The sequence below is a fragment of the Crocuta crocuta genome, unplaced genomic scaffold (assembly GCF_008692635.1).
Source record: "Crocuta crocuta isolate KB4526 unplaced genomic scaffold, BGI_CrCroc_1.0 scaffold348, whole genome shotgun sequence".
NCBI classification, from domain to species: domain Eukaryota; kingdom Metazoa; phylum Chordata; class Mammalia; order Carnivora; family Hyaenidae; genus Crocuta; species Crocuta crocuta.
The window spans coordinates 1,745,890-1,768,326 of record NW_027529573.1 but is presented as its reverse complement, the minus strand read 5'-3'; the positions used below and the strand labels follow the sequence as shown (position 1 = coordinate 1,768,326).

The window sequence follows — 22,437 nt, the reverse complement described above, 5'->3', positions numbered from 1 at the left end:
CGTGTTGTGGCATATATCACTAGTTTTTTTCTTTTCATTGCCGAGTGCTATTCCATTGTTGGATGGAATGTCTGCTGTTGCCTGTTGATAGACATTTGTTGTTTTTTTTTTTTTCTGGGTTTTGACTATCACAAATAGAGCTGCCATGAACGTTTATGTCCAAATCTTTGTATGGACATATGCGGACATATGCTTTCTTTTCTCTTGGGTAAACATCTAGAGTGCAATGGCTGGGTTATAGGGTAGTAGATACATGTTTAACTTTCTAAGAAACTGCCAAACTGTCTTCCAAAGTAGGTGTACTATTTAAATGCCCATCAGCAGTGTGGGAGGGGCCAGGCTGGGGGACACTGAGTCACCCAACCCAGGACAACCTAAAGAAATGTTGAGCACATTGGGTTACCTGGGTGGCTCAGTCATTTAAATGTCTGACTTCAGCTCAGGTCATGATATCACAGCTCATGAGTTTGAGCCCTGTGAGTCAGGCCCTGTGCTGACAGCTAGGAGCCTGGAGCCTGCTTTGGATTCTGTGTCTCCCTTTCTCTCTGTCTCTCCCCTGCCCCTGCTCATGCTCTGTTTCTCTCTCCTTCAAAAATAAATGAACATTTAAAACACTTTTTAAAAAAGAAATGTTGGGCACAGGTTTTCTTGATGATCAATCATTTTGCCTTTAAAAACATGGTTGTATGTTTTCTCAGGTATTGTAGTGTCTTACATAGTTTTTTTGCTTTGTTTTGTTTTTGTTTTTTCTTCAAGGAGTAGGGGACCTGCGCACATACTGCCTTATTCATTCGTGCCCAGGGGGAATTAATGAAGGCAGCTTACTGTAGACACAGGTTCTGTCTGTTTTCATTCCTCTGGGACATGAAATATCACATCTCAGAAGGAGGGAGGCTTGTTCAGAGAGCATATGTCTGTCTTAAGGTAAATGAATAACTCCATAACACTCCTAGTAGTGTTGTTCCCCAAATCTGACTGATCATGTAAAATCTTTGCCTTTGCAAATGTTAACATAAGAATGCAATTCATGGAGGGTCTTTTTTGGAAACAGAAAAACTGTGGCACCTTGATGAAAAATGTGCGTTTTATCTCTACTTGGTGTACCTCACCAACATTGCCCATGAGCCCTGGAAGCTTCCCAGAGCCATGCCTACTTGGGTCAGCCAGGCAGGTGATGAAGAGGAGAGGATGGGTCTCAGGAATGTCCACTGTAATTACTCAGAACTGTGTTAATTGAAAGTTGTCTTTGGCATGTATCTGTGGAATGACTATTTTCTCCCATGTAGAAGCTTCAGAAGCAGGGATACCCTTTCAGAGGTGGGCATTAAGTGTCCAGTCTGTTCCTGAGTGAGTAGTCTCACAGAGCTGAGTCTGCAGTTACTTATTAAAATGCTATAGGTGAGAGCACGTGGATGGCTCCATCGATTAATTAAGCATCAACTCTTGATTTTGACTCGGGTCATGATTTCACAATTTGTGAGTTCAAGCCCCTTGTCAGGCTATGTGCTGACAGCATGGAACCTGTTTGAGATTCTCTCTCTCCCTTTCTCTCTGCCTCTCCCCTGCTCATTTTCTCCCCCTCTCCCCCACACTCTCTTTCTCTCTGAAAAGAAAAAAACAAAAAACAAAAAAAACCTTAATAAAATGCTGTAGTTGATAATCTTTGTTTTCATTCTTAAAACCAGAATGGCATCTCCAGAAATAGATTTATGTATTTATGGGAATTCACTTAGTAATATAGGGCCATTCAAATCACCTGGGAAAGGAAGGACCATTAACAAGTGTGTTTTAAGTTATATCCTTCTGGAATTTGTTTTTATATGAGATATGAGGTAGACATCTAATTTTATGTTTTCTAAAAGTGTATCTCCTTTTTCCCAGCAGAATTTATTCTGCATTTGCATACTACTCTTCACTGATCTCTTTATCATGCCTTCTGCCTTTATCCCACAGTAAAGTCACAGTAGCTTGACAGCTGGTCAGATAAATCCTCCCTCACTGCTGTTTAATTTAAAAATGTATTGGGATTTCCCCCTTCTATATCAATTTTAGAATCAGCATATGTTTTATTTAAAGTATCCCATTGGGATTTTGTTTGGGGTTGCATTTTAATTATAGTTAACTTTTCCTTTCTACTCATGTAATGTGGGCCACATTTTGTACTTTGAATAATTTTACTTATATATCTAAAGCAGTGCTTAATAATTCTGAGTTAGAAAACTTGCTTTCTTGCTAACTTTTATAGAGGGTAGTATATTTTAAGTCGGTATATAATAAATATTTACCATGTATCTCTCTGTGCTAGACAGTGCTAGGAGATGAGGATTTAATGGAAAACAAAACCAGTCATTGCTGCCAGGGACCTCACTGCCTGCTGCGAGGAAGCAGACAATAGAAAATCATGGTGGAGGGCATATAATGCTAAAACTTGGCAAAGGAAACACAAGATGAGGCACCTAGCCCAGTTTGGAGAGTCAGGGAAGACTGTCTGAGGAGGTGATGTATAAGTTGAGGCCTGAAGGTCAAGGAGGAATTGGCCTAGTAAAGTAGGGGAGTACAAGTGAAAGTGAGGCTGGAGGTGAGAAGGAACATGACCGTTGAGAGCTACAGATAGTTTGAAAGTGGCCCGAGCAGGGAGGGCTGGTTTGGGGTGGGGATGTCCCAACATGAGGCTAGAAGGGCTGGATCATAGGTCATGAAAGGCCCTGCCAGCCAGACTCCCCACTAGATCCCAGGAGGGGCTGAGTCTCCAAGAAAGGTGCTATTCTGGAGCCTGGTGCTCTCAGCTTTACTCCCCTGGCTATGGGGTTAACAGTGTGTCAGAGTGAGGCAGGACTGGTGACAGGGCATGGTAGCAGTGGGGAAGGAGTGAAGCACTGGGGTTTGAGAGCTTCAGGGGGCAGAGCCAAGCTCTGTCTCCTGTTTGTTCTTTATGGTGTCTGCAGTACCAGAACCCAACCACACTGGGATCTTAGCCATGTCACTTTTCAGCCACATGACCTGGAACAGATGATGTAACCCAACCCCCTATCTTCCTAAGCCCCAGTTCCATTATTTGAAGAATCAGGCTGTTGTAAGGATGTGTAAAATGTCGACACTGTGCCTGGCCTGTATGGCACCAATACAAGTGACAGCAATGATTGGGGGGAGGCAGTTTGATTAACTACAAAATGTCCTGCTGAGTATGAAAGGGGAGGGGAAGGGAGTGATACCATCCTCTCTTATTTACTGTTTCCCTAGTGCCATGTCAATCACTGTGAAATTGCTGCCGAGGCACTGGATGCAGAATCCCACCCAGTTCCCATGGGAGATCTTCCTGCAAGGAGAGGCCTTCAGTGGAGAGAACCCAGCCCTCTTCAGCGCGGAGAGCTGGTGGTGGATGGTGTGCTCAGAGCTGGGCCCTGACCTTCTAGCCACGTTATTCTCCTTTCACTCGGGGCCCTCAGTCAGAAGGCTGAATGTGCTCTGGGGTGACTGACAAACCAGTCAAGGCCTCTGGTATGATTTAATCTGACAGATCCAAAGAGGAGCATAAAATGATTTTGCTGTGGCTCAGACTTGCAGAGCTCCTGCAATTACATGTCTCCTTTCATGTAAAATTAGATTAGCACCATGGCTCCAGTGTAATGAGTCTCTCATGCCAAGGACCGTGTTAATTAGTATGTTGTAAATGTTGACTTTTGATTCAGGGCTTCTTTGGGGGGTGATAATTAATTTTTAATAGCTTTGGGCAAATCTACATGCAATACCATGAAAGTGCCAAAATGGCTTCTCACGAGGCCATTGATGTATATGCTTGCACTATCTGTTGGCCATCTCAGAGACTGTGCCATAAAGGAAAACCGAATGTGAAATGTCTGCTCCTGGCATTGACTGGTGAAACATCAGCTTTTGGTTGTTGCACCCTCTTGGAAAGAACTGTGCTATTTTTAAGCTTAGATGGAGGATATCTTGGAAGCTTTACTTTTCCATCTCTGAGATGCATGCTGGAAGTTATAGGGAGGAGCTCTGGAAGGAAGTCCAGTCCTGACCAGAAAGGGAGGGCCTGAATCTGGCCAACAGGTGGAGATTGCATCCTCTGTGCATTCAAACACCAAGGATTTCAGGCCAGTGAAATCTGCTTCCTCTTATAAATTGACTGACTCACCTTCTTTCCAGATTACACATCTTCAAACCAGTTTCAGGAGCTAGTTGCTAACACAAGGAACAAGATCTCCCTTCCATTGACTCACCAACTCAGTTCAGATACTTGCAGAGAGAAAAATAAACTTATAGAGCACACAAAAATCAGAAAAAAAATCAGAAGAGCTGCAGGACAACCCAGTGCCTTCTTGGGGCTCACCCCATAGGAGAAGCATTGGCTGAGGCTCCCAAGTCCACTGGAGGCTCTCAAGTCCAAGTCTCCCTAAAGGGAAAGAAATTGATAGGTTGATAGGAGATGGTTTGGGTACAGCCTTTTGGAAGGCAGCACCAAGGACCAGAAGGTAGACAGATTTCGGTTCTAACCCCAAGAGCACAAGGCAGGATGAACTTTTCTCTAAGAACAGATTCTGCTCTTGAGAGTCTTTCTCTGGAGCAGCTTTGCCTCCTTTTCTGGTGGAAACTGTTTCCCTTTTAGAGCACAGCTTAATTTTATTTTGTGCCATGTTATTTGAGGGGAGGAGGGATGTGAATCTCAGAACACATGTTGTTTTCTGTGTATCTCTATGTGACACTGGCTGACATCAGAAAGAAGTGTAGGGGGTGACTCTGTCTCCATGCTACAAGGTGACTGGGCTTCAGAAGGAGGACATTGGCCCCTGGGCTTGGCAGACATGTAGTTTGTTGCAGTTGCTGACTGGGTGTGATCCTTGGGCTGGAAGCACTAGTTGGCTGGATGACTCACAGAGCTTATTGTCTCTGTCTTTTCAAGTGTCACCCTCTGCCTCCACATACTCCCAGGTTCCAGAAAGACCTGTCCCATGAAAATATGTGACACTTCTGTTTGAACCTCTTTTTAGGGAGAGAGGGAAAGAAGGGATAGTAAAGATTTGACAGCTTGAATTTGCATCACCCATTTGTAGGAATTTTGACTGCACATCTAATTTACACACAGACACAGACACACACAGACACACAGACACACACACACACACTCCATGATAGATTTGGAGGGAAATGAGAAAGAGGACAGTGTCAGAGGCTGCACGTTAGTCTTGAGCTATCAAGTAGATATCACATTGGGGGTTAGTTAAGAGAGAGAGAAAGAAGAGGGAAAAGAGAAAGATTGTGTACACATCTTACAGAGCACACAGAGCAAACAAACAGTTTCTATTGCTGATTGCTCTCATAACCAGTATGCCTATGGCTCTCAGGAAATATTTCAGCAAGACTTTTAAGACATGCAAAAAAAAAAAAAAAAACCCTAAGGGATGTAGCAAACTGTATTTGAGAGAGGGAGGGAGGAAGGGAGAGGGTAAGGGAGGAAGAGAGGAGAGAAAGAAAGTTGGGGGTTTACTTTATAGGTTAAATTGTTTGAAATATGGTAACTTGCTAAGAATCCACTGGCAAATGTGGTTGAGGGTCATTTCAAGACTGATAAGCTCTTGGATCAACAATTTAAAAATCAGTTAAGGGATATATCTTCTATTATTTCTGTGCTTGCCTCATTGTATCATATGACTGCCCTGAAACCAAGGAGAATAGGATCTGTTTCATTGGTTTTTAAGTTCCATTGCTTGGAAGGTCTTTGACAGTCAAAAGCAACATGATCTCTTCAAACACTGCCTTTTCCAGGTTCCCAGATATGACCAGTCCTATCTCTTTACCATATCTGTGCCACAGTCTTGTGAAATAAGTTGTCAATTGTAATTTCACTTTGTGGATAGAGGAAAACAAATTGTAGACTGGCAGAGTGCCTTACCTAGCAGAGAACAGCAAGACCGAGAGGGTCACAGTCATGTCCCAGGGCTGGGTCCAAGCCAGTGAGGATTTTAGGAGCCTTTGTAGTAAATAATTTTATTAAGAACCCAGCTAGACACCTACCCTATCCCTCAATCAATGGGTAAACAGATAGACATCACCAAAATATAGAAATAAAGTCAAAAGGCTCATCATTAAAAAATCCATAAGCATTTATCAAAACACACACACAAAAAAACCCAAACCCTAAGTATTTAGGAACTGTGTACAAAAGCTTCGGTCACCATGGTTTGCATGTACAAATTGTTTATGCATGCAAGTATTCTTTTCATCCACCATCTGCAGTGTTGTTTACTGAAGAAGCTGAGGTTATAAACTTTCCTTAAATGCTTCCTGCAGACATTTACTTGCAAACCCTTAGGCAAAAGTTTGCATTTCTATTTTTTAATGAATAGTCTCTATTGGGTTTAATTAGTCATTGTGTCTGTGCGTGAATCATTCATAATCTGGGTTTGCCACCAGCACGGGGCAGTTAAAGTCAGATGAATAGAAGAAACAATATTTTTAGGCAAAATGTGAAATACACTTTGGCCAATTCTCATTGGTTGACAACATGTTTTATAGAGATAAAAGTTGATTGGCAGCTGTTAGAAGTTTTGTTTTGTTTTTTTGCCTGTTGGGAAGAAAACAAACAATATGAAAAGAATAAGCCTCAGGCATTTTCTTCATCAGCACTTTGAGGGCCCAAAGTCTGGGACACTCCCCAGCCCACCTGACTTCAGAGAGGTGCTCTGACCTCATGAGCATAACATGAATAATTGCTGCCTTGCATGCCTACTGTGTGCCTGGCATTTTTACATATGTTATGTGCAACTCTCCAAGAAACTTCCTACGGTCACTCAGCAAGTGGCGGAGTCTGATGTTGAATTCAGGTCTATCTGAGTTCAGGATCTCTGCTTCATCCTGTCTACTACATTGTCTGAACACTGAAAGTACAAGCGATTAAGGTTGTGTTTCAGCTAAAAGGTTGACTTAAAATGTGATTTGGGTTGTACAAATATTCATATTGTTAGAAGCATTATTCACAATAGCTGAAAGGTAGAAGTAACTCAGGTGTCCATCAACAACTAATAGATAAACAAAATGTGATCTATCCATACAATGGAATATTATTCAGCTATAGAAAGAAAAGAAATTCTGACACATGCTATAACACTGATGTTCCTTCTCTATCATTTTTTTTTTTTTTTACTAATCAATCAAGCACTCTTTGGTGATTTTATTCTCTCCTCTATTCATTCTGAATATACCTTTTATTTATTCATTCATTTATTTATTTATAAGAGCACGGACAGGAAGGGGCAGAGAGAGAGGGAGAATCTTTTTTTTTTCTTAAATAGTTTATTGTCAAGTTGGTTTCCATATAACACCCAGTGCTCATCCCAACAAGTGCCCTCCTCCATGCCCATCACCCCTTTTCCCTTCTCCCCCACACCCATCAGCCCTCAATTCTCAGCATTCAAGATCCTCTCATGGTTTGCCTCCCTCCCTCTCCCCCACTATTTTTCCCCTTCTCCCCCATGGTCCTCTGTTAAGTTCCTCCTAATCTACCTATACATGCAAACATATGGTATCTGTCCTTCTCTGCCTGACTTATTTCACTCAGCATAACACCCTCAAGTTCCATCCATGTTGCTACAAATGGCCAGATTTCATTCTTTCTCATTGCCATGTAGTATTCCATTGTATAGCTAAACCACATCTTCTTGATCCATTTGTCAGTTGATGAACACTTAGGCTCTTTCCATGTTTTGGCTATTGTTGAGAGTGCTGCTATGAACATTGGGGTACATGTGCCCCTATGCATCAGCACTCCTGTATCCCTTGGGTAAATTCCTGGCAGTGCTATTGCTGGGTCATAGGGGAGTTCTATTGATAGTTTCCTGAGGAACCTCCACACTGTTTTCCAGAGGGGCTACACCAGTTTACATTCCCACCAACAGTGTAGGAGGGTGCCCATTTCTCCACATCCTTGCCAGCATCTAGAGTCTCCTGATTCGCTCATTTTAGCCACTCTGACCAGCGTGAGGTGGTATCTCAGTGTGGTTTTGATTTGTATTTCCCTGATGATGAGGGATGTTGAGCATCGTTTCATGTGTCTATTGGCCATATGGATGTAAGAGAGAGAATCTTAAGCAGGTTCCATGCCCAGCATGGAGCCCAATGGAAGGCTCAATCTCATGACCATGAGATCATGACCTGAGCCAAAATCAAGAGTCAGATGCCTAATGACTGATCCACCCAGGTGCCCCCTTTCTCATATTCTTTTAATAAAAGAGGTTATAATGTGAGCCTTTGATACATCAGAGTCTACTTTAAATTGGTAATTTTACCACTTCCCAATATAAGAATTTTACAAGTTAAATTCCATTTATCTCTTTTTGTTCTTATTGTTTTATATACATTAACTCATATGTTATGAACTCCACAGAGCACTATAATTGTTATTGTTTTAAGCAATATTTATTTATATTTAGCTATATTTAAAAAGCCAATTCAGGGTCCACCTGGGTGGCTCAGTTGGTAAAGTGTCCAACTTCAGCTCAGGTTGTGATCTCACAGTTTGTGAGTTTGAGGCCCACATCAGGCTCTGTGCTGACAGCTCAGAGCCTGGAGCCTGCTTCAGATTCTGTGTCTCCCTCTCTCTCTGCACCTCCCTCACTCATGCTCTGTCTCTTTCTCTGTCTCTGTCTCTCTCTCTCAAAAATAAACCAGTAAATATTTTTTAAAAATTAAAAGAAAAAACAATTCTGATGTTCTTTTATTTTATCTTTAATTTTTTTTATGTTTATTTTTGAGAGAGAGAAAGGGAGCAGGGGAGGAGCAGAGAAAGAAGGAGACACAGAATCTGTAGCAGGCCCCAGGCTCCAAGCTATCAACACAGAGCCTGATGTGGGGCTTGAACTCACAAACCATGAGACCATGCCTGACCCAAAGTCGGACGTTCAACTGACTGAGCAATCCAGGTTCCCCCCAAGTCTGATGTTCTTTATTCTTTTCTACATTTCTTTTCTTGCATCTGGGATCATTTTCCTTCTATGCAAAAAAATTTAATATTTCTTGCGATGGATGTCTGCTGGCAGTGGAATTCTTTGCTTTTTGCTTTTTTATTTTGCCTTAAAATATCTCTTTTTCACCTTAATTTTTGAAAGATCTTTCCCCTGGGTATAGAATTCTAGATTAGCAGTCCATCCTCCCACCTTTCCTCCCTCCCTCCCTTCCTTGTTTGCTTTTTTAAGCTTTAAAGATCCTATTGTCTTCTTTCTTTTCTATTTTCTATTGAAAAGACAACAGTCTTATTCCTCCTTTGAAAATAGTCTATCTCTTTTTTCTCCAGCTGCTTTTAAGGTTTTTTTTTCCTCTGTTGATATTTAGAACTGACTAGTAATATGCCTAGGTAAGGTTTGATTTATACTTTTTCTTAGGGCTCACTGAGTATCTTGAATCTGTGAACTAATGTCTTTCACCAGATTATTTCTTCCATGACTGCTTTTTCTTTTCTTTAATGTAGGCTCCACTCACAGCATGGAGTCCAACATGAAGTTTGAACTCATAACCCTGAGATCAAGACCTGAGTTGAGTTCGAGTTGGATGCTTAACCTACTGAGTCACCCAGGAAGCACCAATCTATAACTGCTTCTGACTTATTCTTTTTCTCTCTCTGTCTCTCTGTGGGACTCAATTTACATGTATGTTAGACCTTTTGATAAGTGCCTATGTGACCTTTATGCTCTGTTTTGTCTTTTCCACCTTTTTTCTCTCTGGATATTTTTAATTAACCAGACTTTGAGTTCATTAATCCTGCTTTCTACTTTACCCATTCTTTTGTGAAGCCAATTCAATGAACCATTAATTTCAGATATTGGATTTTTAAATCCTAGAATGTCCATCTGATTACTTTTATAGATTTCCAGTTCTATTGGAATGCTACATCTATGTATGCGTTTTGTCTTTTTTTCCTTTAAACTTATTAATCATAGTTATTTTGAAGTTAGCTTCTTGCCAATTAAGCTGCTTAGGACACACTAGATATGCCAAGTGGCTCTTCTTACTGGCTCTTGACATTTCAGCCATCTGTATATTTGAAGGTTTACATTTCTCTTTGGTAATATTTTCTTAGATTTCCCTAAGTGTCCGTGGCCTTCATGAAGGGAGAACATTAAGTCTTTGAGAACTTACCAGGCTCTATAAGGACACAGGGCCCCCAGTATATGTAGATGTGGCTGCTTGACAACTGCTGAGGGAAATCTGATTTCTTGAGCTTGGATCCACTTAACTGAGTGCCCCCTTGGTCAGTCAAAACTACAAGGATGGTATTTAGGGTTGAATTTATTTGTTTTAAACATTAAACACATTTACAAGGGAAATAACTGATATTAAACATAACTAAATACTTAATGTTTTAAACATTTCTCTTGCACTCTGTTAATATATATACTTCAAATAAGCAGATTTAAAAAAATTATTAATAATATTATTATAGTATGTTACATATTTGAAATTTTAACATTTTATAAGTAAGCTCCATGCCTAGCATGGGGCTTGAATTCATGACCCTGAGATCAAGAGTTGGATGCTTTACTGATTGAACCACTCAGGCACCCCTGAAATTTTAACTTTTTTTTTTTTTCCTGAGGGAGAGAGCACAAACGGGGAGGCACAGAGGGAGAGGAGAATCTTAAGCAGTCTCCATGCTCACCACAGAGTCCAACACGTGGCTTTATCTCATGACTGTGAGATCATGACCTCAGCTGAAATCAAAGAGTCAGATCCTTAACCAACTGAACCACCCAGTTCATTGGTATTAAATAATCATATTGTTCAACCATCACCACCATTCGTTTCAGAACTCTTATTTGGCAAAACTGAAATGCTATACCCAAGAAACAATAAATTTGATTCCCCCCTACACCTTAGCCCCCATACTGTCCTCCATGACAACATTCTGCTTTCTGTATCTATGAATTTAACTACTCTGGGTACCTCATATGAATGGAATCATAAAGTATTTTTCTTTTTGTTACTGGCTTATTTCACTTGGCGTAATGTCTTCAAGGTTCATTCATGTTGTAGCATGTGTCAAAATCTTCTTCTTTTTCAAAGCTGAATAATATTACTCTGTATGTATATATCACATTTTACTTCTCCTTTCTTCTATCAGCAGAGACTTGGGTTGCTTCCATCTTTTGGCTATTGTAAATAATGCTGCTATGAATGAATGTGGGTGGAGAAATAGCTCTTTAAGACCCTGCTTTCAATTCTTTGGGGGTATAAACCCAAAAGTAAGATTGCTTGACCATATGATAATTCTACTTTTTTAATGTTTTATTTATTTTTGAGAGAGAGAGAGATAGAGAAAGCATGAACAGGGGAGGGTTAAAGAGAGAGGGAGACACAGAATCCAAAGACAGGCTCCAAGCTCTGACCTAGTTGTCAGCACGGAGCCTGACGTGGGACTTGAACCCACAAACTGTGAGATTATGACCTGAGCTGAAGTTGGATACTTAACCGACTGAGCCACCTGGGTGCCCCATGATAATTCTATTTTTAATATTTTGAGGAACTCACCATGCTGTTTTCCATAGCTGCTGTACCTATTCCCAGTAGGGAATTTATATTCCCAGTAACAGTGCTGATGGTTCCCAGTTTCTCCACATCCTCACCAACACTTGTTATTTTGTTTTTTTCAATGTTTATTTATTTTTGAAAGAGAGAGAGAAAAAGAGGGAGAACACAAATGGGGGAAGGGAAGAGAGAGAGGGAGACACAGAATCCTCAGGCTCCAGGCTCTGAGCTGTCAGCACAGAGCCCGACACGGAGCTCGAACCCACAAACCAATAGACTGTGACCTGAGCCAAAGTCAGACACTTAACTGACTGTGCCACCCAGGCACCTCTGTTTTGTTTTTTTGTTTTTTTGTTTTTTTGTTTTATTTTTAATATTAGCCATTCTAATAGATGTGAGATGATATCTCATTATGATTTTAGATTTGCATTTCTCTAATGATTGGTGATGTTGAGCATCTTTTCATGTTTTTATTGCCCATTTGTTTATCTTCTTTGGAAAATGTCTATTCAAGTCCTTTGCCCATTTTTGCAGGTTGTTTCTTTCTTGCTCAATTTTAGGAGTTCTCTATATATTCTCGTTATTAACTCTATATAAATATAATTTGCAAATATTTTCTCCCATTCTGTGGATTGGCTTTTTACTCTGTTGATAGAATCCTTAGATGCACAAAAGTTTTAAAATTTGTTTATTTCTTCTTCTGCTTCCTGTGCCTTTGGTGTCTTCTCTAAGAAGTCATTGCCAAATCTAATGTTATAAAGTTTTTGTCCTATGTTTTCTTCTAAGAGTCTTATTGTTTTAGGTCTTACATTTAGTCTTTGATCCATTTTGAGTTAATTTTTGTACATAGTGTTAGGTAGGGTCCAATTTCATTCTTTTGCATGTGGACATGCAGTTTTCCCAGCACTATTTGTTGAAAAGACTGTCTTTTCTCCATTGAATGGTTTTGGCACCCTTGGCAAAAAGCTGTTGACTAACAAAATAAACAAATAAACAAACAAAAAAAAAACCCACCTTTGACTATATATAAGGTTTATTTCTGAATAGCTATTGAATTTTTAGAGGTAAAAGAGACTGCCAGAATTAGTTAATCCAATGCCTTCTTATTACAGATAAGGAAACTGAGGCCCAAAGTGAGAAAGTGACATGCCCTGGATTTCCTAGCTAGTGTGTGACAGAGCTAGGTCCATCCCTGGCCTGATTTCACATCTGATGCTTTTTTATAGATGGTGGCTAGTTTGCTTTGTTCCTAGAGTAATGTCAGTTACTGCTTTGATGAAAGCAGTGAATACAGTTTCCACTCTGAAGAAAATGAATTGTTGCCTGCCCAGTCCTTCACCACTCCTGTAGAGCAGTCACTGGCAACAGCTATGTTTTTGAGGCATTGCTATGGTGAGAATATATGTTCCCCAGGCTGTCAGTGGGTTCCAATTTGCCCTGGCATTTGGTTTGCAGTTACTTGAAGGGTCCCGAAAATACAGCTATGCACTAACATACCACAGAATGCCTTATCAGTCTTGTCTTTATCACCCACTGGCAAGGAACTTGTTCTGTGATTCTCTGGCAACCTAGAGCCTCTTTCTCCCCTGTCTGCCATCCTAAGCTCAACTTGGCAGGATGTGGCCTCAGAGTGTGGAGAAAATATGAATTAGATAAAATTCAAAAGCAAATTTAAAATTATCCTTTTCTTGGTATTACCCTTGCTGAGTTTGCTTATTTAAGAACCATTGAGGACCTCTCAATAGTGCTATGAACACCTTACTAGGAAGTGACAGGCCCCCACAAAAATAGAATGTAAGCACTCTTATAGACTTTCTGGAGAGGTAGGATATGTGGGCATAGGACAGGTAGGTAGTGGTATAGATGGTTGGGATGATTAAGTGTCTGATGCATGGCACTGGCAAGGAGTACTCTAAGAACAAAAGGAAGTGGAAGTGGAGACCAAGGTGAAGAGCCACACCCCAGAATGGTAAGCACTGCCAGCACCAGGCCTAGTATTGGCCACAGCAGCACTTGGGAGCACTTCTGGAGAGCTTTGCAGCTCCAGTGGGTGGATAGGAAACTTGGATGCCAGGTGAGGGATAGTGGAGCAGATGCTCAGAGTTGACAAGGGACAGTTGGGGTCATGAGGCAAAGACCTGAGACATTATGGCCAGGGAGCAGAACTGTCACTATAGGGGGGCTGGGAAATGGGATAGAAATGGTATGTCTGCCTAGGATCCAGAGGGTTAGGCAGAGGGTTAGGCTTGGAAGTTGAACCTTGCTTGGTTAGTAGTGGGATGGTAGCATTTTAGGCTTGTAACAGAGGCAGTGACAGGTACCTGTCCTAGGTATCTTAAGAAGAGTCATATGGCCAGAGAGGAGGTTAAGAGAGGAAGCAGCCTAGGTCCAGGTCCCTAGTTGGGTGAGAAGGAAAGAATGGGCTAAGAAAGCACTGGTGGAACCTGAGACAAGCTCGTTGTAAGGGAGGAGGAGGGGATAAGCCAAGGACATGCTTATGTTTTCAGGTCATAGCAGAGGGAGCAAAGTACAGCAGAAGAATGGATTTGGCTGGGATTTACCAGCAACATTAGTAGTAAAAGTGGAATTCCAGGCAGGATAGGTGTTTTACTAGTTGTCAGCAGGAGTGACAGTCATAGTCTGCCCACAAGGAAGAGATTGTGTAGTGAGGTCAAAGAGCAGGGTTTGAGCCCTGAGACAGAGGGAGGAATGGAACCTTGGGCAGAAGTGTCTTCCTGCCTTTGTGGTTGAGAATCATTGGAATGTATTCCAAGTTTTTGGCTTTTCCAGAACCCAGAGAATAACTGAATAACTGAACTGAAATTTAAAATCTTGATGTATGGCTTAGATTGTTTCATTGTTCCAAATTGTGAATATTTTATGGTCTTCAGTATATATGTGAGCCTCTCGTGTCAGTAGAAATTGTAGGTTTTGTGCTAATGGGGTGTGTGTGTGTGTAAATGGGCTTCAACTGGGTCCCTCCCTGATCTCCTGGAAGGTAAGGATGCAGACATGATGGTGATTGCTGAATGAGCCATAAGCTAGACAATTGAAAGAGTTAAGTTGAAGGAATCCTTTGTCACAAAATCCTCAAGAAATTCAATTCCAAATGAGGAAATGCACAAAGAAAGACTTGAGATATTCCTCCTATTAGTCAACATGTCCGCTTGGCAAATGTTGGATGTTTGGAAGGTGAATGGGTACCCCATTCCCCATCTGATGCATGTGACCAGTGCAGCAGAAAGCCCACATAACCTGGTGTGCTGGTAACCTGACTTGTTTCTTGTCTTTGGATTTTGATAGTATTGCTACTTAAAAATTTAAAAAAGAAGAAGAAAAGAAAAGAAAAAGAAAAAAGCTCTTGGAAGTAATTTTCAAAGGAGGAAGAAAAAGATGTTAAAAGGTACAGGTAGTGGTTTTGTTTCTTTTTTTAAGGCACCACATGTGGATTATGATTCTTCTTCCCTGATGTGGAAACTAAAGGAGCCCTTGCCCCTCTTCCCTCTACCCTACTCTCCGCAGCCCCTTGCCACATTTCCTAGATGGCAAATGATCAGTCCTATTCCTGCTGTGCCCTTCCTGAAGGTTTTAGCTCTGGTCTCTTTGTGTAGCAGCCTTTATCTGTGAATGTTTGAGCAGAGTGCCTCATGCCTACTTGGATAGTGTTTATTAACCTCAACTTGAACTCATTCCATTTGGTCTTCCCCTCAAACCGGGAGCTCAACCAAATGGTAAAAATGAGTATGTCTTTGGATTTGAATTAATGAGGCAAAAAGTTGTGGTTGCTTTAGAAAGAATTAGGTAAGAGTTGCCAGTTTCAGTGAGTGAAAAGAAGGGCCTTCTTATCTTGTACTCTGTGAAGGCCTGAGAGTGGCCATGAAGTGGGCAGGGCTGGGGGTGGCCATCATCTGTGGATTCTTCTGTCTGCTTGACCAGACAGACAAGCCAAGTTATCTCAGACTTGGAACCAGAGGTAGCTCCACCCCCACAAACCCAGAGGAGAAGCTGAGGCTCACTGAGAGCTGAGGTAAGGGTGGCCCAGAACATGCTTCGGATCTGTGGCAGAGGCTCTCAGAACTAGGGCCCCTCATCTCAGTCGGAACTTTCCTGGCAGGGGGCGAGGAGTAGTGGGAGGGATTTGAACAGAAATGAAAAACGTGGAAGTGTTCTGCGTGATGTCACCAGGCTCCAGCAGTCCCATCTGTGGGTTGATTGACGCTCTGGCACCAAGGATGTGGAGGAGGGAATTGGATTCCAGATGGGGATGGAACCCCAACGGCTCACCCTCCTCTAGTTCCCAAGACACTCTAACTGGTTAACTCCTTACAACGCCAGTGCATATGACAGTGGAGAATTGAGGGCTTGAGCCAAGGGCCCCTCCCCCACTGGACCCAGGCGAAGGGCCAGCCCTTTGGCCTCGATTGAGCCGCGATAGCGCCTTTAGTGCCGGGTTGGGTTCCGGGCCATGCTCCCGCATTTTAAGAGGCCGAGCTGAGCTTTCCGCCGCCCGCGGGCGTCCGGATACCGAGAGCTCGCCTTTGTCTAGCCAGCTGAGAGGGAGGTGAGCACTAATTCTTACCCCAGACTGGGTTTGGAAGAGGCGCGTCCTGTCCTCCGCAGACTGTCCGTTGGCCTCGCGGCGCCCTTCGCTCTTGGAGCGGGGCCCTGAGGCCTCTTCAGGCAGGTGGGGAGGAGGCTGGAGGAATGAGGACGCGCCGCGCCGCGCCCCTGCCGCGCTCAGGCTGACTGGCGGGCGTGCGAAGCCGGGCGCAGGGCACCTCTTGGCTGGGCTGCGCTCGGAGCGCGCGGGCTGTCCGCTGTCCGCGGTGCTGAAGGGGCGGCCGCGGCGGGGGGGGCGNGGTAGCACACACCCAATCCGGGGACCGCCCTCCTTCTCCCGGGCTTGGCGCGGCGGTGGCTGCCGGCACTGCACCGAGATGGACTGAGAGTGCGGCGGCGGGAAGGCGGCGGCGGCGGCAGCAGCTGCAAGAGCCCCCACAGCCTCGGGGCCAGACCCACTTCTACACCCGGGAGCCCCTTTCTGGGGTGAGTTGGGGCAAGCGGAGCAGGCATGGGGCAGGAGGGTCCTTGAGGCATGGGATCTCTCGGGCTTTTAAATTTTCCTTACCTTTTGTAAATTTCTTCCAGCCCTGATCTTGAGCAGCCTACAGGACTGAGGGCTCAGAGCTCTGCCCTGGTACTTACCCAGTCCTGGGATAGAGGGCAGGTCCCTCTGCCCTCATAAGCCAAGGGACAAAGGGTTTAGCTAGAAGTCTAAGGGCAGTCATTAAGCATGTCCTCTTCACCACCCAAGGTGCAGCCCCCTATATGACACTGGGAAAGGATATTTTCCCAGGCTGGTGTCACAGGGGTGATACTCTCCCCTTTCAGTGTAGGAGATTGGCCCCATGTAGACCAGACACTGGAATTCAGCCCAGACAGAGGCCAGCCATCTTTTAGCAGGGAAGGTAGGCTTGAACCTTTCCCAGGGGCTTCAAGCAAGAGGTAAAGCCCCTTTCCTGCCTTTCTCCAGTTTCCTTAGGCACCTGAGCTGCCATTACCAGAGCTTCAAGGGCAAGGGTCACCTGAGTGCACCTGGCTGTTGTAAGTGAGCTGGACTCAGGCAGAAGAGCTTTGAAGTAGATACTGGGCAGGCACTCCCTGCTAGTGTGTGTGTGTGTGTGTGTGTGTGTGTGTGTGTGTGTGTGTCTGGTGTTTTCCCAGCACGCAAAGGGGATTTTAAACTCCAGTGGTGCCTGTCACAGGAAAAGCCCTTCTCCAGCTGGCCTGTGCCTCTGAGTAAGCAGTTTGGGGTCAGGTTGGGCAACTACCCAGCCAGGAGCCTTGAGCTTCCTCAGTCCTTAAAGCTGCCCCCCCCCCTCCTGCCTTGAACCATCCACTGAAGGGGGAGATGTGTTTAAACTTGATGGGTCACCTCTGCCTTCGATCCTACCAGCATTCGGTTCCCATCTCCATCACCTGGCAAGGTCAGACAGACCTCTTGACTCCTAGAACTTGATGGGTGAGCTGTTAGGAGGGGGGTTCTACTGCCTTTACAAAGGACTTTGGTGTGTTGGGGAGGTGAAGGGGTGGAAGGAAGGAGGGTGGAGTTGGAGGGACCGTCCTCCAGGGCCCTGGAGAGGTCTAGATGCCAAGACTTGTAAAGTGCTTGCTGTAACCAGGTGGATGTAAATGAAACTTCTGAATCTCAACAGGCTCATGCTGGAGGACTGGGGTCTGTGTTTTGTTTTGACTGTCTAGCCTAAGCTATGTGCATCAGAAATGACTCTGGTGGGCAACTTCCTTGGATCATCAGATGCCTGATGATGGTGCCGATGAAATGAAAGAGAGGTAGAGAAGATGGGTGAGATGATGTGCTGGTTTTAGGGTCAGTGTGAGCTGCAATGGTGCTGCAGTGCTGATGCCAAGGATGTGGTAGCATTACTGGGTACCATTTGGTACCAGGTACCATTTATCTCTGGCCAGTGTTCTAAAGAGAGGAAAAGTCATACCAGGGAAAGTATAACAACAGCATATCTAGCATATACTTGATTTACATTATTCTTGACCACATTTTTCCCACCCAATCTCAGTTTTGTTTAGAGTAGGTAAGTTTTTACCTACCATGTCAACACTTTGCATTTTGCCCAGATGAGTAAACCTCTTTAGAGAGTAGTTGTCAGGAAGGATGGCTGACTCACAACTGTACTTTGAGATCCTTGCTGACTTGGTTAATAAAAATATGAAGTCCAAAATGCATAAAGGCAGGCTGACTAAGCAGTAGGCCATTGCTTTTGCTTTGGGAAAACAATGTATTTGAGCTTTGCATGTTGTTTATTTTGAAAATACATTTATAGGCCCAAAGTTTTCTGTAACTAGATCAAATTGGTGTGTGTGTGTGTGTGTGTGTGTGTGTGTGTGTGTGTGTGTGTATTTTAGTATGCTCTCTGTAATGCCATCAGGCTACCTATTTTTATTCACAATCTGAGCAACTTAAAACCTCCTCAATAATTAAGGTGGGCTCAAGTTCTCCTCTGTAACTGAGGAAGATAACATTTGAGGATGGTCTAGATGATACACAGTCCTACATCCAGCTCACAGTCTCTGTTCAAAAGTCTTGCACTTGGTTTTATCACATGCAAGCTAGCATCTATGTAAAATTATAAAATGTGCGTGAAAAACAAGAACAGACCTTTCTGACTGGATTTCTCAAGGCCAAGGCAGGAAATAAAGATATATACAGCAATAGAACATGATGTAGTAATGAATATATAGCAATTGAGCAAGTTTCATTTTGGTGAATACAGTGTATCTTGTTTGAAATGGTGTTGTGTAAAAGAGGTGAAAGAAGGCCTCACTTTGTAGATTAAACGACCTCAAAATTCCCATTTTATCTTTTATTAACTATATGCCATGATTGAGCCTCTCTGAGCCTCAATTTTATCATATGCAAAATAGAGAAAGTAATAGCTGCCTAGTATATAAACAGCACAGGATTGTAGGGGCTCAATGTTATCCTTGATATCTCTTGCCACGGTCTACCACCACCACTTATTAGAAGAATCTGAACGTATCAAGACAAAAATCCCCACACATCGGTGTTTATACTGAAACCATGAGGGCCATGAAAGGACTCAGTAGTTTGCTTTGGGGTAGCCTGGTCCTGCTGGAGGTAGTGTTTCCAAGGTGGGGACTATCCTTGGGTCTGCTGTTATCCAGCAACCTTGGCTGGCCAGCAGTGAAGCTTGGGCAAAAGGAGACAAGGAGAGTGTTCACCTCCAGGAAGAAGGGAGCCTAAATGTCAAAGGCTATGAGGGGGGTCGCTGTTCAGAGAAACTGCTTCCAGGAAAGGATTTGTGGCTGGGGAGCCTTTCTTGTGGGGAGAGGCTGCTACTCTTCCTCCAACAATGTGTGTCTTCTCTTCCTGCTTATGTCCCCCATACCTGTAGTACTAGCAGCTAACACTGGCCAGGCTTTCCTATAGTAACTCAATCCCCATAACAACCCTGTGAAATAAAACCATTACCATTCCTATCATGTGAATGAGGAGACAGGCTTAGAGATTGGATCACAGGTGCCCAAGGTCTGACTTTGGCACTTGTCTCTCCAGCATGAGATGAGTTGGTGGCACAGAAAAGGGGAGCAACACACCCACAGTCACCTTGATCTCCACACTCACAATCCAGTGTGTCCTTCTCAAACTGAAGTGATAGCATCCGGTGCTGGGTGGCCAGAGGAAGAAGAATAAGCAGGGGTTAGGGTCAGCTGTACAGAATGACAACTTGGAGGAGTTAGTGTCTGAGACCTTCCCTTTCTGGTTTGCCAGATCTTCCCATCCTCACGGCGGGGGGGGGGGATGCAACTTGTGATCTGGCAACAAGGACAGTAGCCACAGCAGGAAACAGAGCTGGAAGGTAGAAGGGCCCTTGGAAATCAATGAGGCCATCCTGTGGTGATATGAAGAGCCTGAGGCCCAGAGGGAATGAGTCATCCATGAAGGTAGGGGGAGAGGAGAGAAGGGTCTTTATTCCATCCCTCAAGGCAAGAGCCTCTCCTAATGCTGTGTCTCAGCAGTGCTCCTCTGGGAAGTCTGGGGTGTTGCTGGTAGCTCCATCAGAAAGGGGCTCCAAAGTCCCAGGACCTCTACTGATCCCAGAGATGCCCCCGTGGTGGACAGCTCCCTCTGCCCCTGGCTCCCCTGCCTGAGAACCAGCTCCATCTGGCCTCTGCTGGCACATGGTAGCCCTTTACAGACTGCATTGATTTCCATTTCCCAAGGTGATGAGGTAATTTAAAGGTTATTCAGTTGAGTTTCTAGTTCCCTTGGCTTGGACCTTTCTTCCAAAACTCCTGCTGCTAACAGCCAGGGTACCAGGCATTGATATAAAAAGATGTTTGTTGCCCATAAACAAGTTATTTACAAAGTGTGTGGACTCTTACAGCTGTTTTGTACACATGCCCTGCCTCAGTGGTTGCTTAATGAGTATACCTGTGAGCCTCCTTTTTAAATTGAATGGCACTTTATGAGGCTAAACTGATTGCTGCTCCTGCAGGCAAAGTGCTCTCCCCGGGCTGCTGTTTTCACTCACTGGCCACTGGACCCCTGCAAGCTTCAGCTTCTTCCTCTCTTTGCTGCCCGAGGTCATGCCTTGTCTGTTCTCCCATCACATTTTCTCTGGATTCTCTCTTTGCCTCGCTGCCACTGCCTTGATTTAGTTCCTCATTATTGGTAACTCCCTGCATTGGGAGGGCTCCTTTTGGACTTGCCCCTCTGTGCCTCAGTGCTTTCAGGAACACTGGTTCTGCTTTTGTCACTGCTTTCCTGATGAACCTTCCCTGGCTGCCTACTGCTTCCATGGTATGAGGGCAGATGCTTCAGCCCAGCCTGAAAAGCCTTTCTGCAGGCTGGCCCAGCTCTCTGCACCGCAAAGTACAGAGCCAAGGCCTCTCATGCAGCCCAGCTCTCTCCTCTCCCATGCAGTGTTCCTCCTTCCACCTGGACATGCCTCTTCCCTTTCCCATCTCCTCCAGGCCCAACTTCAAGATGGCTTTCTCCTCTGACTGTTCTTCCCCTGTCTAGACCCAGAGTATACTGGCTAAGCCATCCATTAACAGTTCTTGGGCTATAGTGATGCCAAATTAAGGGCTATGGGTTGTATTATGTCCCCCCACCAAAGATATATTAAAGACTTAACCCTTCAGTACCTGTGAATGTGACTGGAAATAGGGTCTTCACAAACGTAATCAAGTTAAGATGAGGTCATGAGCATGGTCCTGAATCCAATATGACTGATGTCCTTCTAAAAAGAGGGAAATTTGGATTCAGACACATACACAGAGGAGAAGACCACGTGAAGACGAAAGCAGAGATTGGACTTATGCCTCCATAGGCCAAAGAACACCCAGGGCCACCAGAAACTAAAAGAGGCAAGGAAAGATCATTTTCTACAACCTTCAGAGGGAGCATGGCCCTACTAATACCTTGATGGTAGACTTTTGCCTTCAGAATTGTGAGAGAATACGCGGTTCATGGGTTCGAGCCCCGCATCAGGTTCTGTGCTGACTGCCAGCTCAGAGCCTGGAGCCTGTTTCAGTCTGTGACTCCCTCTCTCTCTGACCCTCCCCTGCTCACACTCTCTCTCTCTCTCTCCTAGAAATAAATATATTAAAAAAAAAAAAAGAATTGTGAGAGAATAAATTTCTGTGGTTTGAAGCCACCCTTTGTGGTGGACCTAGGAAGTTGATACAGAGGGTATGCTCCCTTCCCGGACCTCAAGGCACTGACCATTTATTTGCAGGGGTATAGACAAGATCCTTATGAGTCAGTGTGATAAGTACAGCACGTGATAGGGAAAAGTGTGAGAAGAGCACTGAGGAAAGGCCCTCTCCAAGTAGTTTTCCATCCCTCTCTGGGGTGGTAGCTGTCAAGTAAAGCTCCCTTAGGGAGGGGCCCACACCCAATATCCGGAGATGACAGGAGCCCAGCCAATGGAGGAAAAGGCAGGGCATCTTGGCCAGGTGAGCAAAGGCAAGGGAGGGAGGAGCAGGGGTGAAGCTAAGGAATAAGGAGTACTGAGGCCCACAAGGCTTACCTCCTGGTTGGCTGTGTTTTGCCAAGGAGTTTGAACTTGAACTTGCTGCTGTGGGTATGAAGGACCCATGGAAGGGAAGTAACAGAGCAGATAGTATGTTTTCAGTAAATTGTCCCCATGGCAGCTTGAAGGATGGATCAGAAGGGGTAAATGTAGAGGCTGAGACTTTGGAAGTGAGCTGGGTGTGTGTGTGTATGGCTTACTCCCCCAAGGAGGAGAAGAGGGTATGAATTTGGAAGCTATTTTGAAGTTAACATTCTCAGGACTTGGGTATGCATTGCACGTAGAGGCCCAAGGTGAGGGAGAGAACATAGGAGCT

The 22,437-nt window shown here is 44.1% G+C and overlaps 1 protein-coding gene across 6 annotated transcripts in view; it reads left to right on the top strand.

Annotated features, from left to right (window-relative positions):
* OSBP2 (oxysterol binding protein 2) overlaps positions 1-22,437 on the top strand; it is a 181,125-nt gene that overhangs the window by 70,468 nt on the left and 88,220 nt on the right. Inside the window, exon 2 of one of the 6 annotated variants that reach the window (XM_077761592.1) lies at positions 14,830-14,929. The exons of the other annotated variants lie outside the window; for them this stretch is intronic. Coding sequence (XP_077617718.1) covers positions 14,920-14,929 — 10 coding nt within the window. The 5' untranslated portion in view covers positions 14,830-14,919. The remainder of the gene's footprint in view (positions 1-14,829; positions 14,930-22,437) is intronic. 6 annotated transcript variants of the gene reach the window in all.